The following is a 17,071-nucleotide window of genomic DNA, read 5'->3' as shown; positions in this document are numbered from 1 at the left end:
AAGTATAACTCCATATTGCTTATTTAATAAACAAAAGCAATCTACATCATCAGTGGGCAGACAAAAGACCATACACAACATTCTTATTTTTAAAAAATAGTAAATCCTATTGCATAATATTCCTTATCATTGTTAGCAGTTGTCAAGTAGTGACTATAATTTAATCTTCTTGGGAGGAAATAAGTACAAAGTTATTGTTGTAACACTGAAACAGCACTGAGTAGTAAAAAAATGTTTAAGCAAGTCAAAACAATGGAATAATAGTAAAGTATAACTTGAAGTGCATCTTTTTCTTCTTACAGTCAGCACTTAGTTCCTCTGGGAGGGCAGAGTCACTGCAATCCCTCCTATTCCTTCCATCTATGTTTTATCACTTTCCTTCTCCTTACTTAATTTACTCCCTATCCCTAATCTTTGCCATGCATGTTAAAGTAAAGTAGAAAAACAAAGGTGAAATACAGAGTACGAAGAGGAAATAAAGGTAACAAGAAAAAATAAAATACTGAGAAAGCAGAAAGTGAATGAATAAGAAAAGGTTCATCGTCAGTGCTCTGGCATCTTCTACAGGCACTGGCAATAATTTTCATTGGAAACCAGACATTCAGCTATACTTATCAGTTTTATAAATGGACAGTCCCACACCACTAAATAAATGAACAATTTAATGGTAAAGGGAACTGAACTATTTAATAACATCATTAAGCTTGGAAATAGAATCAGAGGAGAGAATTATAGAATGACTGAGGTTTGAAGGGATCACCGTGTTCCCTTGCCATGGGCCAGGTACATCTTTCACTAGACCAGGTTTCTCAGAGCTCTGCCCAGCCTAGCCTGGAACATGTAAAACAGATGGGGCAACCACAGCTTCTCTGGGCAACCTGTTCCACTGCCTCGCCACCCTCACAGGAAATAATTTCTTTCTAATATGTAATCTAAAGCTACTCTCTGTCAGTTTGAATACATTCCCTTTTGTCCTGTCACTACGTGCTCATCTAAAATGTCCTTCTCCATCTTTCTTGTAAGCTTCCTGCAAGTACTGCAAGGCTGCAATTAGGTTACACCAAAGCCATCTCTTTTCCAGGCCAAAAAACTGCAATTCTCTTGGCCTTTCTTCATTGGAGAAGTGCTCCATCCCTCTAGTGATTTTGCTGTTCCTCCTCTGTACTGGCTCCAACAGCTCCATGTCCTTCCTGTGCTGGGGACCCCAGAACTGGATGCAGCACTGCAGGTGGGGTCTCACCAGAATGGAGTAGAGGAGCAGAACCAACTCCCTTGGCCTGCTGGTCATGTTCCTTTTGATGCAGCTCATCACACAGTTTGCTTTCTGGGCTGAATATGAAGAAGAACTTCCTTACTGCCTGGCTGACTGAGCATTGGAACAGACTCCTCAGAGAGGCTGCTGAGTCTCCCTCACTGGAGATACTCAAGAACCATCTGGAAAAATTCTCTGCCCATGTGCTCTAGAATGACCCTGCTTGAGCAGAGAGGTTGGACCAGATGACCCACTGTGGTCCCTTCCAGTCTCACCCATTCAGTGGTTCTGTGATTCTTGAGTGGAAGGTCCCTTTCAAATCAGTAGATTCTACAAATTCAAAGATTCTATAAAGCATACTTCTCTAGAGTGAGAAGCCTTGATCAGCCTTGTAGAATTGGTGTATATATATATTGGTATACATATAGTCTCCTTTTTCAGGATATTAACACTTTTATTGCAACATGACAATGATTAAGTATTCATTAAACAAGTAAGAAAAACAAGTATATTTTACAGCAATATAACTGATGAAATAGACCAAAATAGTCAAAACTGGAGAGATTACACTGCATATAAGCAGGGCTGCACTGAAAAAGGATGGATTTCCACACAAGTAACTTACAAGCGAATTTCGTGTCACTTGCAGTACCACATCTTTTCAAATATTTGAATTGACTGCTGGGATCAAAAATGCTGATGATATATTAAGAATATATGAGAAACAATGGTATGAGATTTTTTCAGTATAAAAGTGTTATCAGAAACTATTTAGCATTTTGTGCAATGATGTGGTCATGGAGTGCTCCAGCAGAGATTTAGGCAACTAGATCTCTTTTCTTTAACTGTTCCATTATCATGAAACTAAATTCTATAAGAAAATTGTAATCCTTTACAAATTATAGGCATGACTTAAAGAAAAACAGAAAAATTTATGCTTTTGTGTGTGTGCGTGTTTTAACCCACTTAGTCTGACTGTTCTGTAAAATCTTTGTATTTCTAAAGTATTCTTTACTTGACTGTTCAACATATCTATGAAAGACCCATGAGGAAGATTATAAATGTGAACATAGAGTTCTGATAAGATTTTTCAAAGGACTAAGATTAACCCTATGTACTATTGTACAGATGTAATAAAAGTCATTGCTATTATGGGCTTTCCCTCAGTATACTGAACACAGAAAGTGTAAGTAAATGCAAATTGCTCTTGCATGCAATAATTCTGATCAAAGAAAAGGCCAATAATGTCTTTTTGAACATCGTGATATTGTAGAGGGTACCCTCATTACACTCCCACAAAATAACATTCCTTTCTCCTTAATTAGATGTGAACACACATAAATAAGTCTATTTTCATACATTTAATTTGTGTCATTATCATGACCATAATAATACCAACAAGTAAAAATTATACTATAACCAAGGTTTCAGATTTTCACAAACCTGATTGAATACTTTTGCATAAGATTGTCTGTACACCTGGAAAGGGTTGAAGACAGGCTGTTCTTGTCTGCCCTTCAGCGTCAAAGGCAGACATTGACTCGAGGTAATACCATCTTCAGAGGAATTCTCACAAGACAGCTGCTCTTTCAAATATTCCTTTTGGAAGAAAAAGCAACCACAGAATAGTACAGGTCACTAGCTTTCTACATGAAATTTGCCTAGATTTCAAGCATAAGCTTGAAAGATAGAAGTTCCTTTTAATACAGTAGGGAATTAAAAAACTCTTAAAAAATAGAAACCTTTTTAAGACTATTGCCATTTTACAATGAACAGGAAATAACCCCAGAAAACATGCACCCAGCTTGAGCGAAACAGAACAATCTAACCTATTGCTTTGAAATTCTTGTCAAATTACGTGTATAAGTTCTCATTCAATATGTGCGTGTGTATATATATATATATATATATATATATATATATATATATATATTTATGCTAGGTATATGTAGAAGTGACCAACAAGTATTTTTCATGTCTTTTGAATTAAACTTTTTGGAAAACCATCAACCATTACTATATTGACTATAAATCAATTCTTTGATTAACATGTGGTAACCATGGTATTTGAACACAGGAAATAAATATTCTCCCACTCTTGAAAGCTATTTTTAGCTGCTTAAACATTCAAGGACTAGAAGCAGTATGATTTGCATTGCAATTTTCGAAACTATAGTGTAACAGATGCATTATTATTTTGGACACCATCTTTTCTGTTTTCACTTCTTCGACTACTATGTAAATAAATCATCATTGCAGGCCAATAAAGTGTTTTGATTAAATAGAACCATGTTATGAAGAACTAGATAATAAAACATTTAAACATCCATTTGCTGGAATAACTACTGTGATTAAACAGTTTGTTGTTATTAAAATGAAGTCCATTACATGGAGCAAATACTCAAGGTGAGTCATTTAGGATGGGTGAATGCAAATGCTCCTCTTATTTGCAGTAGTACTGAGATGGAATAACAGGCAAACTACCTGCCAAAGCATCCTGTGCCTCTCGTAGTTCTTTCTAAAAGAAGAATTTCATAATTTGTTTAAACTTACCCAATTATGGCCTCACCTGAAAGGCATAAATTCAGTTTCAGGCCACACAGATTGTAGCTGTTTCTCCCTTGTGTTGGCACTAGCATATGTTGTGAAATCAGTCAGGGAAAAAAAAAGTTTTCATCCAGATAAACAAGCCACATGATTTCTAGTACTAGTACAAAGGGGGGGCTTAGGAGTGGAAAAGCACAAGGGCAAGAGAAAGAGAAGGACTGTCTCTCTGCTGGTTGCAAATAAATAACTTGGTCTTGTCCAACCAAGAGAATCACAAAATTGTCTTAGTGTATGGGAAAAAACCCCAACCAACCAAAAGAAGAAAAACAAATTGTGCTTTTTTTCTGCTTAAAACAATATCAAAAAGCAACTGTGAAAACATAACCTCTTTTAGCTATTTTTAATCACCTTTTCAAAAAGATCTGGATTTTTATTTCCCCATTCATTTATTCATTCACCACTTTATGCCATAACAAAGATTTCAGAGCCATGGTGAAGGAAGTTATTAAAAAGCAATTTCTGTACATCTACCAAATTTTCATAAATGTACTGCCTTCCATGTACATATTTTTACAAAATCTGTAGACTAAAGCAACCCAGCCCTCTGGATGTAACAGAGCCAGCAGAAGCAGATTGTGTTGCTTTTTCAGAAGCAATACTGGAAATAGCTGTCCATGTGTTGCCAGATGAAGAACTATTTGCTCAGCTGGTGGGAAAACACAATGCTTATTTTGCAAAACCAGTAGTCTACAGAACGGCACAATATGTATTCTGTAGGATCATGCTGGCCATTAACAAAATAATGAACCAGCCTGAGTATGCCATCTCAGCTCCCTTTTTGGAAAGAAACTCCAGTTCACTGACCAGGCAACTTCGGGGTCTGGGACCACCAGAGACCACTAGAGGGACCCCCGGGACAGAAGAACGCATGCGCAAAGCGGGGAGGGCATGCTGCGGGTCTCCATGAAATTATTATTATTATTATATGTATGGTTCGTTCTGGGAAAATCAATGAATATGTCTGTAAAATAAAGTATATAAAGCAGGAGCTTTTCTGTACTTGACATGCACAATTCTGGTGGAGATATCCCTGCAGCATCTGGTGCTGTAATAAAGAATGCCTGCTTCTTAATGCTGCCATGGTGTTAGGAAGGAGATTTTGACCAATTTTGGTAACACCTGCTTACCAGAGTTTGAAAAATTCAAGTGGTATACAGCTGAATACTGTAAAGTTATTGTACTGTCTTTAATAAAATACTATGGAGTGGTTTTGATGAAGAGACTTATTCAACAATGGTAAATATATTACATTAAGATGCCTTTTAGTACAGTAAGTATCGTAGGCTCTGAAAGTGTCATGATTCAAAAATGTGAAAATATGAAATCACATCTGTAAACATGTGAACTATATCCTCAGTACACTGGGCATCAAACCAAGTATACAGAATATTATTGAGCCCGACAGCTCAGAAGAGTTATCTCTTTGGTTGTCATTACTAAAAAATTATTTTAAAAATTATTACTATTTTTGGCAAACACATGAAGGGCTGTAAGCTGTTCTGAGTACCACAGTAACTGTTAAAAATTTTTATAAAATCATATCTATATGTTCAAATCCAGCTTCGAAGAATCCATATCCCTTTTCGTCTGCTTTTCTAAAGAATATTACTAAAAACAACAATCTTCTGGCCTATAATTTTGTTTTTACACGATTACCAAGCAGTGTAGCATAAAGATCTCTAAACTTATTTCAAGAACACAATCTTTTGACATTCTACAGAGTCTTTAAACAGAGAATGGACCTTTGAATACACAATGAAATCTATTTCTTGGTAAGCAGGAACATAAAACATAATTTAGGTTTTGAAAAATAATATTGAAAGTACATAATCATGATACCATGCTAAGCATTAAAATATTTTGTAATGGTTTCAAAGGCATTAGAAAGTAATACAGTTAAATCCTTCTGTAACTCAAGCTGGTCAGGACCTCTCTTCTTCATTTTTAAAACAACAGAGTTTTTTCCACTGAGAAATGTTCTATTTTTAAAAAGGGTTTTACTAGCTGCAGAAATTCAAGGAGAGACACCTGGGATGTGGAAAGTCAGGCTGAAGTCCCTTTTCCCCCTAATTCTCTTAGCCTCATACCTCCTATTGGAGCTGCTCCACTTTGTATAAATAAACGAATACTCCCAGGAGTCAGATCTTAGATCAGGGTCTCCAAAACCCAGGATGTGTATTTTATTCCTTCAGCTACAGTATCATTCTATTTTTGACCCTAAAAGTTACAGAATGCATTTTTACCACTCTTTCTACAAGGCAAAACAACTCCAACAGGGGAAAAAGAAGGAGTTCCATGCCGATAGCTGTATAGAGGTTTCGGGAATTAGTATAGTATGTAAAGTATGGAGGTTTGGGGAATCAGTTCAGATGTGGGAGATGCAGATTCAATTCCCTGGTATAAACTAGGAAGTATATAAGCCTGCCTATGCTGTCCCCTAGGTAACTGTCCTAACTACTGGACTATATGCTATTTTTGGTGGTCTTTTCCACACTCCTTTATAGCTAAGAGTAATCTTGAATGTGCTCCAGGTGAAGAAGTTTTGTTTATTACAGTAATAATTTTCACTTCACTTCCTAAACCAGTTAATTGTTCAGGAAATTGAAACTTGAAAAGATTCCGTACTGTACTAATGTAAGGTTGCCATCTCTGCATATATGATTACATTGCTTCTGATGCTTCCTAAGACAGATTCATAAAAATTGTTTTTAAGCCTATGAACTAAACAATTGGATCCTATTTTCAGAAGTACAGTGTGAGTACTAAGGCGCTCTCTATGGCTTTCCTACAGACATAGCTCTCTAAGTCAGGGTTTTCTACTATCAAGTTTTTCAGAGGAAAAATCCTGGCCTCTGCCTATATTTGCACTATTTTGTATTTTGTTATAAACACTTCTGTACACTTGCAAGGGTGTTGTATTCCATTTTATTTAAATGGTATGCTCTGTCTCACCCCTCCGAAATGTATGGTATGTTCTAAGCCTGTGGTCCTGCCCTGAACCATCCTGTACCTGTAATCCCATTGGCTCAAGTCTGATTCCGCGCCCACTTCAATACCCCTCTTAAACTGTGCTAGGGGATCAGTCTGGCTCTCAGCCCTTCCTCTCTCTCAGCCTCTTCCCCCCTCTTGCCCCTTCCCTCCCCGAGGCTCCCTCTCCCTCCCCCTTCCCCCCTTTTCCCTCAGTAGCCATGCTGTAGCCGGGGTTGGGACCCCAAATAAACCTTCATCTGATCAGAAGCCGTGTGGAGTCTCCTTGCCTGCCTGCTGCTGCCAGCCAACTCACAGCCTAGGGGGCCCTCCGGGGACATCCCCGGGGTGCCCCACCTCAAAACGCACCGCAACACAAGGGTCTTAAGCACCTGCTTATGCATTCAAGGAATTAAGTAATTAAAACTAAAACCAGAACTTTCTAAATTAAGTTGTGCTACTGTACACTTTAAACCTATGTTTATTTCAGTGAATAAAATCAGAACACTTTTGGTAACTTGGGGCAATTTAGAACAGCCTTAGAAATAACATGATTATTCTTTTACATTGCCAAAATTCCATATGCAGCAAATAAATCTGAATTTGTATCTTGTAATTTTAAAAGCACTGTGGATGAACAGAATTGTCTAAATTGAGTAAGATTTCATTTAGTTCCTCAGTACAGCCATAGGGGTTGCTTGTTTGTTTAAATTAAGACAGCTAATTAACCAAGTGTGATTTTACCTTTGTAACAGTCAATTCAATTATTTTTTTTTACTGTGCTCAGACTCCTAAAATGAATCAATGATCTATAGCATGAAACTGAAGAAAGTTTATGAGCCATACTACTGTCTAAGTACCTAAATAAAATCGACAGTAAAAGTAATCTTTTCTGTAGAAATGCACAAAAGCCTAAACTGAACGGATTGTATTAAAATACAATATAGGATTCTATAGTGACTTTAAGAACTATTATCACCTCCTTGACTAACCCTTAGCTGCCAGCAGATGTTGCCCCAGGCCAGTACACACCTAATTGGTCTGTGGAAAGGCCGTTTCCCTACCTCATTGAGCCGGATGATGTGATAAATTTGCCTCAGGTACTCACTACCACCTGGTTTGTGGCAGATATCCAGGACCATCATGTTTATATTATGCTCAGAGAATCCAAGTGCAATACCACCTTCCTCTAATGTTCCACTTTTAACTGTGACTGAGGCACTAGAAGATAGAAAAGATACAGTCCTAAGTTAAATTTACTAAGAGCAAAATATTAACATGAACTCAGCTAGAACTACATGATCAAAAAAACCTGGAAGTACTTGACTTAGACATATATTGTTTTACATGTATCTCTCACACAATACGTGTTAAATAACAGTATTACACTAATTTTGATCACCTTAATAAGAAAAAATTAACACATAAAACACTCTTTAAGGATATAGAAGTAGCAAATATTTTCGTTTCCCCTAGAGAAGTATATTTGGTACTAGAAATGGCATTTACATTCGATCTCTTGTGCATTTTTCTTTGCCTGTCACAGCACATATTAAAATCTAATTAACATGTCAGAAAGGTAGCCATTACTCTAAGTATAGGATAGAAGTTTTAAATTGAAGTAGTTTTCTTTCCACCGGTATGTTGTTAACCATTTAAAGGGTACCTATTTGCCACTTGTTGCATTTTTTGCCCTATACCGATCCTTGGGGCTTTTTTTTGTATTTGTATGAAACTTCTACCAACAAAAATAGGAAGGTGACATTCCCAAACGCCTCCACAATTGTGCATTCAAATCTCTGATCATTGTCAGACGCTCTGCAAAAACCACAAGTTACTATCTTAGTACTGCTACCAAGAAGTCTAGGAAAGGAGAAGTACTAAAATTTTCCTCAAATACTAGAGCTGCAGCACAGGTATTTCACATGTATGTGTCAAGAACTCCAAAGATTAACAAGAGTATATTGTCCTTTCTGCAAACACTGTTGGATTAATTTAAAATAAACTAAGGAAGCATTATCAATTAATTAAAAATCAGTATTGTATTCGTTTAGAAGTAAAACAAAAAACAAAACATTAAAAAAATCCCAAAAACCTGAAAACAAAACCATTCTGGTTGCAGTTTACTGTTGGAAGGGTGCCATGGTTACAAAGTCAGTCCTTCTGAAAGTTGCTGTTTGACCTACAGGCTCTCTGAAATGCTGCACAGCTGCTGGACATTAAAGCTGATATTGCTTCCACATGCAGTTTCAGAATGTCCTACAGAGCAAATAGTTTCAAAATATAAACTATAATTTTGTTCTTTGCTGAATGTAAGTAAGTGATACTATGTTATTATGGTGTACTTTACAGAAAAGCCTCAAAGAAATTGATCTTTAAATTAAAGCACACTTAAAACTGATATTTGATGCCACATACAGATACAACCTGAATTTCTTGTCAAATTTCTTAGCAACCAACACTGAAAAAGCTAAGGACCTCTGACAAAGGAATGTATCAGTGTCAGCACCCAAATTGTATTCTTTACTGCCTGTTACTGCGCAGGTGAAGCAGATGATTGGATTCAGGCAGCACTATGATTAATGACTTCCTTTCTGGATTTGGGACTGCCTATCAATCATGTCATTAGCAAGAATGTGCCCTGAGAGAGGCAGGCCTCAGCCAAGGAGTAACTGCATTCATCTTAATCTGTATATGCACCCAGCCAGCAAGGTCAGGGTCACCATGATGAAAAACAATAATCTTCAATTCGACAAATTACTTTGCAAAGACAGACTTTTCTTTTCTTCCCAGGATGTGTGTTTTTTAGAATCTAACTTGACTGTTTATAGCTCTGGTGCTACCATAAAGTGAAGGTTACTTTAACGAATAGTAATTCTTTCAGGAAGTACACAAGACAGGCAAAGAACCTTTGCTGTTTTCTGAACCTTTCAATGAAGGCTATAATTTTTGAAATATTCTGTAAAACTAAGTTAATATATATTATTTTAACTTTTTATGTAAATAGCAATTCTGATAATAGTAACATAACACAAAATCAAGCAAGAATTTTACTTACAAAAACCCACTACACTTCAAAAATGTTTTTATGGCTGTGCAGGTGAGTCTCAAATAAATTTTTGAAATTTATAGGGTTTTTTTCTTTCCTATGTATCTATTAAAAATCTCTAAGCATTTATAAGTATGTATACATATATGCACATGCATCCAGCTAAATCAGAAAATCATTTGATTACTGAATGTTTACATAGCACCAATACAGTACATAGCATACAATCAGAGCATAGTAATTTCATTCATGAAAATCATAAATCTCCCCTTGAAAGATTGTTTTTAGTTTAGCAATTATGTGGACACTACTTACTTTAACTGAACATTTGAATTTCAGCTCTAATATATTAGTTTTGTAATTTGCATTTATAATAACATTAATATCTAGATTTCATATCTCAGGTACTTATAAACTGGCTATGTTTTCCCGCAGATATTGACTCATAACATTTGAATGAAAAGTGGAAAAACAACATTTCTGTTAGATTTCTACTGCAGAAATGCAACTGAAGTCAGGGGAGTCAACTTCCTAACTGCATCAAATAACTGCTCACTTGGAGAGCAGGCAATGTATTCTTCATTCTCCTAAGCTTAAAATTACCAGGCCTAGTCACAAACTAGTTCTCTCTTTGCTTGACACTGGAGACATACAGAAACATTTTCCCATGTTTACTTTCCACAATCTAATACCTAAATGTAACACAGCATTTTTGTGGTATTTTACACAAGAAAATACAGCAGTATATTATCTTAAAATTCTCAGCTTCTGAAGATGTGCAAATTAACTCAAGTTTTAGTTTTTAGAGGTTATCCACAATATTGTCTTCCTATATATGTATTTTTAAAAAGTACCTATTCTCTCAGCGACATTAGAAATTGTATTGTGGGACCATTGTGTTAAGTATCAATATACAAATTATCATTATACTTTTTTTATTCTACAACTCCATCAGTCACTGGCATCTGGCTTCAATCTTTTATTCATTGGATTAGATCTCGTAAATTAGAATTAAATGAAAATGCAAAGATAACAAAGGCCAGCGTCAATGAGTGTTTGTGTGACACTATTACTGCTTACCTCATTTATTAACTGACTACTCACAGAAACAGGACACTGTCCCTTAAAGCACTGCATGAAGACCTGTTCAGTGGTATCACTTATTCCAACCTACAATCAGTATATCCTTTGTTTATAGGGACAAATCCTGACATGACAGCAACAACTGCAACCTTCAAGAACACTAATTTTAAAAACTGGCAATCTTACTTTCAGCAGCTACAATTTAATTCAGTAAGTCATGTTATTCCAATCAATCTAATATTGCAAAGTTGATGAATAGTACATTTTTACAGAATGATACATGACTGCAACATTAAAACAGACTGGACTACAAACACACTGACATGTACACAACTCCTTGAAAAATCACTGTAAAGATCTTAATGTCAAATCTGAAGGAAAAATTGGTATTTTCTCAGAAAGGCACAGCAGGATATTATTTTTGTCCTGTTTTGATATACCCTATTTGCCTCAGGGTTTGATATGTTTTAGAATAAAGTACACTTACTTTTTATTCACAGATGAACACCAAAAGCTTCTCACAGTTCCTCTTAATTTAATCACCATAGTAAAATTAAATTATAAATATATTGACTATCTGTTCACATTTTGAAAGATATAACAATGGACTTGTCCATATTTTTGGTTCATCAAGATAACATGAAATCTTGCAGTACTACGAACACAGCATTCTGATGAAACAACCATGTTTTATTGTTTCAGCAATGAACTTAAATTACAAACCCATGGTATATCAATATTAAGGACTAATCTGTTTCACATAAGATCACTGCTCACGTCTTTTCCTTAAAATTGAGCAGTAGCCATAAACATGCCAATAATCCAGTAAAATAAAAGAGCAAATAATAGCGTTTGAAAAATACTATGTTCTTACCAATCTATGCTCAATTTTCTTGCCTTCAGCAACTGGCTTTCAATCCAGTTTGGTCTTTGCTGCTCAATGCTTTGTATAATTTTCTGGGTCACTTGCTTAGGACCACTTTTCTGTTTTCCCATAATACTTTCTAAGCACACACGAATTAAACTGAGTTTTTCTTTGCTCCATCTGTCAAGTGTTGCACCTGTTAAAAATTCTGCAGTATTTCCATCCTCAAATATCCGACATATAATTACAATCAAGTTCCAGACAAGCAGACCAGCTTTCTTCAATTCAGCAAAGTTTCTTGACATTTTTCTCTCAGCCAGAAAAAAGAAGTATTTAACTGGGGGAGACAAACATGCAATCACTGTAGGTAACTTGCTGATTACAATAGATACTGCTTGAGCTGCAAGTCTTGTGAAGCCTTAAAAATAGAAAGAAAAGATGATATGATTAACAGTATAGTTCTAACTGCTTCTGAATATTGTATGATAATTTTTAACTTTCTTTTGTTCTGAAAATGGGTAAAAAGCTTAAGTACTCAACACTGTAGTTTCACTTGTATTATGCTATCTGCACATAAATCCCACAAAACTCAAACAATTACATTAATTGAAATCAGAAAATTTAAAATTTAGACTGTGACTCTCTTAACAATTAGTCCTGCTGTGCACAGTCATTACAGGATTCTTGAGAAAGACAGTACTCAGGTATTCTGAATGGTAAACGGTTGTCTTCTAAATTGTAGTATTTTTTCATCTTCACAGCTGAAGCATTGCTCTGTGTATCAGAGTATTACATACATTTATAGTCTCTAGATTTTATAAATTCCTTTCTATGTCCAAAATGACAAAACTTCAGTTTATTATCTTTCATATAAGCATTTACACTAGATAGCACTGCATTTTAAAGACCCTAGATAATAAAATTAGCTATAAAAGTAACTACAGAGAAATTGCGCTCCTCAAAACCCAAAACGTATATAAAATGAAAAATATAGCAAAAAGTGTCAAGATTTAAAAAAGCACCAATCTCCAAACAATTCAAGAAAACCCTGTGTAATTGCACCTGCATTCTAAATGTTTTTATTTTATTAAAAAAAAAAGAAATCACATCTGTTCTATATATCACACATACAAATTTAAATTGTCTTGAAGCCTAGACTCTTACCTCTCAGTTTGCATATCAGTTCACACATAGCAATTAGCCTAAAATACCTATACAAAAGTTCTAGATTAAAACGAGAGTGCAGTGAAGATGTATGAAAAAAAAGAATGGATTGATGCCCTGGCTTGGCCACAATCTACATACTCAAAACTGTGCCACAGTACTACAACACTGAAAATAATCAGGTAGTATTTTGGTGGCAAAAATTTATCATGAAATGTTTCCAAAAGTTAGCCTTCTGAACCACGATCTTGAAATGACAGATGCTTTAGGCACTGTGGGCTATGAAAATACATACCAGAAATCAGCGTTACATCTAATCGCCTTCAAAACACCTTCTGTATGATTTCTTTCTTCCTTTACTGTTTCAACAACCAAGCGACAGCATTCAGTGCTTGTTTTGTTCAAGCATAAATTGATGTGTTGTAAAGTTGGGGTGAATGACAGTCCCGAATGAAAAGATGATAACGAAAAGGAAAGCTGTTTACAGCCATTGAGGCCAAAGTATAGGCATTATTCTTCACTTTGTTTTGAATCTCATCTGACTACTGCCAAATGCTGGAAACATCTCCACTACTATTATTACCAATACTACAATGCTTATTATTTTCAAAACCTGGTTTGTATATGTATGGGTGTAAGCCTCAAGAAAGAATAACTAAATTTTAATGGAAAGTGTTGAAAACACCCCAACCACCACAGGATGTTAGGAAATAGCTTGTTCATTGTAAAGCTACAACACTCACAAAATTTAACTGCCCAGTTTTGGAATAAAGGACTTGAAATTTCTTATGAGAAGCTTATAGGATGTATTATACATATATAAATATTATGTATAAATTTCACTTACATTTCCCAGACTCTTTTCTCTTCATTTCCCGAGGAGTGTAATTCCATTCCTTTGGAATGGTTTTCAGTAAACTTTCAGGAACTATTTGCTTGTGCTGGTATGTTCCATAGTTTTCTGTTGCTTCCCATGAATGCATCAAAGAAATTATTTGTTTCACTATACCCTTCACTGAATTAATCAATGTCAACTTCAAGCATCTGATAACTTCTGGCTCCGACTCACCACAACTGGAAACTTCAGAAGGAAGAACTATTAACTATTCAGTAAGTGTTGTGTAAATCTGTTTCAGAAAGTGTTTTCAGAATTCTTATGAAAAAAAATTATATAATTTTTAATTATATAAAATATCATTATCATTTTAATCATTATATAATTTAATGATATAAAATATATAACATTATGATATAATGATATTATATCATAATAAATTAGACCTATTTATCTGTTACAAAATAAGAAAGAGTATAATGCAAAACATATGGCATCTTGGTACCATCTTAATAGAGTGACAAAAAATCAATTTATTTCTTTCATTCTCATTTATCCACTGATACATTTATAAAAATTCTATTGAACCTGATTGATGTCTTCCTTTTTATATGGGAAATATTTAAGTACATGTTAGGTATCAGTGAGGCAAACAGATACACCTTTTTTTCTACTTTCTTGTCCTGAAAGCATTAATGAATTTGCATTTATTAGATACGCAAACTGCTATACCACAGACAGTAAAGAAAAAGAAAGTTATTTTGGAAACAAAAATACATACAAATAATAGTTATCAACTGAAACACAGCATGTCATCAGAGATTGCATGTTCAAAACACATCATTCTAAATACAGTTATTGACATTACAACAAGTATCAATCTTCTCCACATTCATAATACCACAGCAAACTGCAGTTTCTCCATAGTCATGGAGCTGCGATTGTCAGACAGAGTGTTGCAGAGCATTTCAGAGATGTTTTGACACATTATGTCTTGAGATACTTTGCTCATACTTTTGCTTCCCTCTACTTTTTGCTGATCTAATCATGGTCTTTCTGGGATCTTCCATGCACCACTTCTCTGTTTTTCTTCCTCTTATCTTAAATTACCATTTCTTGCCATCACATTTTTCTCTGAGATGTATCTGGGCACTTTTATCATTGTTTTCTATTTTGTGATGCTCATAATTCTGTTTCCCCTCCTGCATTCTCCCATTTTCATCCTCTTCTTTTGAGCTCTCCTGCTTTTAATCCATAATTTGCAAAATCACCCGTCTAACGTCACCTGTCTTTTCTGGTTGAATACTGTTTTTCCCTGCAGATAGAATTAGTTGCTCTAATTGTGAGGCCAGCTCTCTCCCGCAACAGAAAATTAAGGGGCTGAATGCCTGTTGACAATAGAGACTACTCATCAGACTATTTCTCCCTCAGTTCGAGAAAAAGTCCTTCCTTCTCTTTTTCCACTCTCCTTCGATGCTTCCTTACTTTTAAATTGTGGCAAAGGCCTGGAGCTGTTGAATGCATAGAGATGAAGAACCTCTAATGGCAGAGACCTACAAAAATATTCTGCAGCCAGTCTGCTGGTAAGACAAATACTTAATCAGACTCCTGGTCAAAAAAACTGCTCTGGAACCTCTGCATTCTTCAAAATTTTAACAACTCCTACCATGGCCTGACTGCACAAAACCCTTCAATAACACCATAATTTTGAAGTAAGCTAACATACTTTCACCTGAATTATTATGTCTGAAAAAGAACAACATTTAACATCAGATTTGAAATGCTTATTAATAAATTAATAAATTAATAAAAACCTGTCATATTGTATAAGCAGTTCCACAGCAGCTCTTTTTCCATGTAGGACTCAAAAGCAACGCCAAGAGATTTGGGTGATAAACTGCAGTAAGACAATACTGTGAAGATTGTTTCAATCAGAGTAGGCTCTTTGTTATTTTCCTGTTCCAAGAGAGAACTTTGTTCATCACAATTTAATGCTTGATTACCTTCAAAATAAACAAAAACATGATTCCAATAATTTCCAAGTAATTTAAGGTCTCAGTAATGGATAGTATTGTTCAAAATTAACTGCAAAGTCCATCTAACTGATATTTCAAACAATAACACTTACTGTCTTCCTGAATTATGTGTAGCCAATAATAAAAGAGACTTAAGCATGTTTTCAAACTATGGAATATGCCTATTTAATTCAAAATTAAGTTGAAATTGATTGTAATTGGAAATCTATTATTTACTGAAGATTAATCATTAGACTAAGATCTAAATTGCAGAATCACAGTCAAAAATCTATTACTGCTTAACTCTTCCTTATATAATAGTCATATGAAACAATAAAATCCTATGTAGATATAAAAGCTAAGAAAAGTAGCAGCTCCATATTCCCCAAAGTGTGCTGGCTTTGTTTTTCAGTGTTAGGTGAAACTCAGAATAAAACAGTTCCATAAAACAAAATCTCAGCTCTGCTAAAATACAGAATTTAAAGACAAGTAGTGATTATCATAGAGTTAAGCGATAACTTCTTTACAAATATTTACAAATATTTCTGACAATCAGTAAAAGACAATCTCCCACATATAACACATAAGGATGTGTTTAAAACTCCAGGAATTAATGCAATTCAATAACTTTGATTTGTGCTAATGTTGAAGACCTGAGCTTCCCACCTGTTTGTGAAATACGTTTCCAACCATAAGAACCAGAGCCATAACCTGTTAAATACTCTTAATTTCTAGTTTGTAAAAATAGTGATTTCTATAAAAAGTATTTAGATAAAATTATACTATGAAATGTCATTGCTTTCTGCCAGTTTGGTTGTCTTTACCTTTAAGCAACCTATGGAGGAGAAAGATGGGAGTCTTCAAAATCTACTATAATGGAAAATCATTGCTTTCAACACATCTTTGAATTACTTGAGAACTAAAAAAAATTCTCATTTTACTCGCTTCTGAATTCCTACAACCTAATTCATGTATTTCTGTAAATCATTCAATCTAGGTAGCATGCAATCTTAGCAGAAAAAAGGATGTAGAAAGCAGAAAAACATGATCACTGATTTGATAACCAACAATATGTGGGTTTTTTTCCCCCAAGGCAGCAGACAGATTTGCAATAAGATAGGTTTTTAATCAGCTTTCTTTTTCCTATGAGCTGAGTGAGCTGGCATATATTGTTTACAATTCCAGATACTTCTAAGTGAAGAACCAAATGGATTCCACTTACTCACTCAAACCA

The 17,071-nt window shown here is 35.0% G+C and overlaps 1 protein-coding gene across 1 annotated transcript in view; it reads right to left on the bottom strand.

Annotated features, from left to right (window-relative positions):
- KIAA0825 (KIAA0825 ortholog) overlaps nt 1–17,071 on the bottom strand; it is a 206,789-nt gene that overhangs the window by 110,007 nt on the left and 79,711 nt on the right. The window contains exons 14-18 of the mRNA XM_041422246.1: nt 15,637–15,825; nt 13,835–14,068; nt 11,833–12,241; nt 7,891–8,047; nt 2,696–2,851 (exon numbers count right to left, since the gene is read on the bottom strand). Of these exons, the coding sequence (XP_041278180.1) occupies nt 2,696–2,851; nt 7,891–8,047; nt 11,833–12,241; nt 13,835–14,068; nt 15,637–15,825 (1,145 nt within the window). The remainder of the gene's footprint in view (nt 1–2,695; nt 2,852–7,890; nt 8,048–11,832; nt 12,242–13,834; nt 14,069–15,636; nt 15,826–17,071) is intronic.

Source organism: Onychostruthus taczanowskii, unplaced genomic scaffold (assembly GCF_017590055.1).
Source record: "Onychostruthus taczanowskii isolate IOZ18803 unplaced genomic scaffold, ASM1759005v1 scaffold72, whole genome shotgun sequence".
Classification (NCBI taxonomy): domain Eukaryota; kingdom Metazoa; phylum Chordata; class Aves; order Passeriformes; family Passeridae; genus Onychostruthus; species Onychostruthus taczanowskii.
This window is presented reverse-complemented; position numbering and strand designations above follow the sequence as displayed.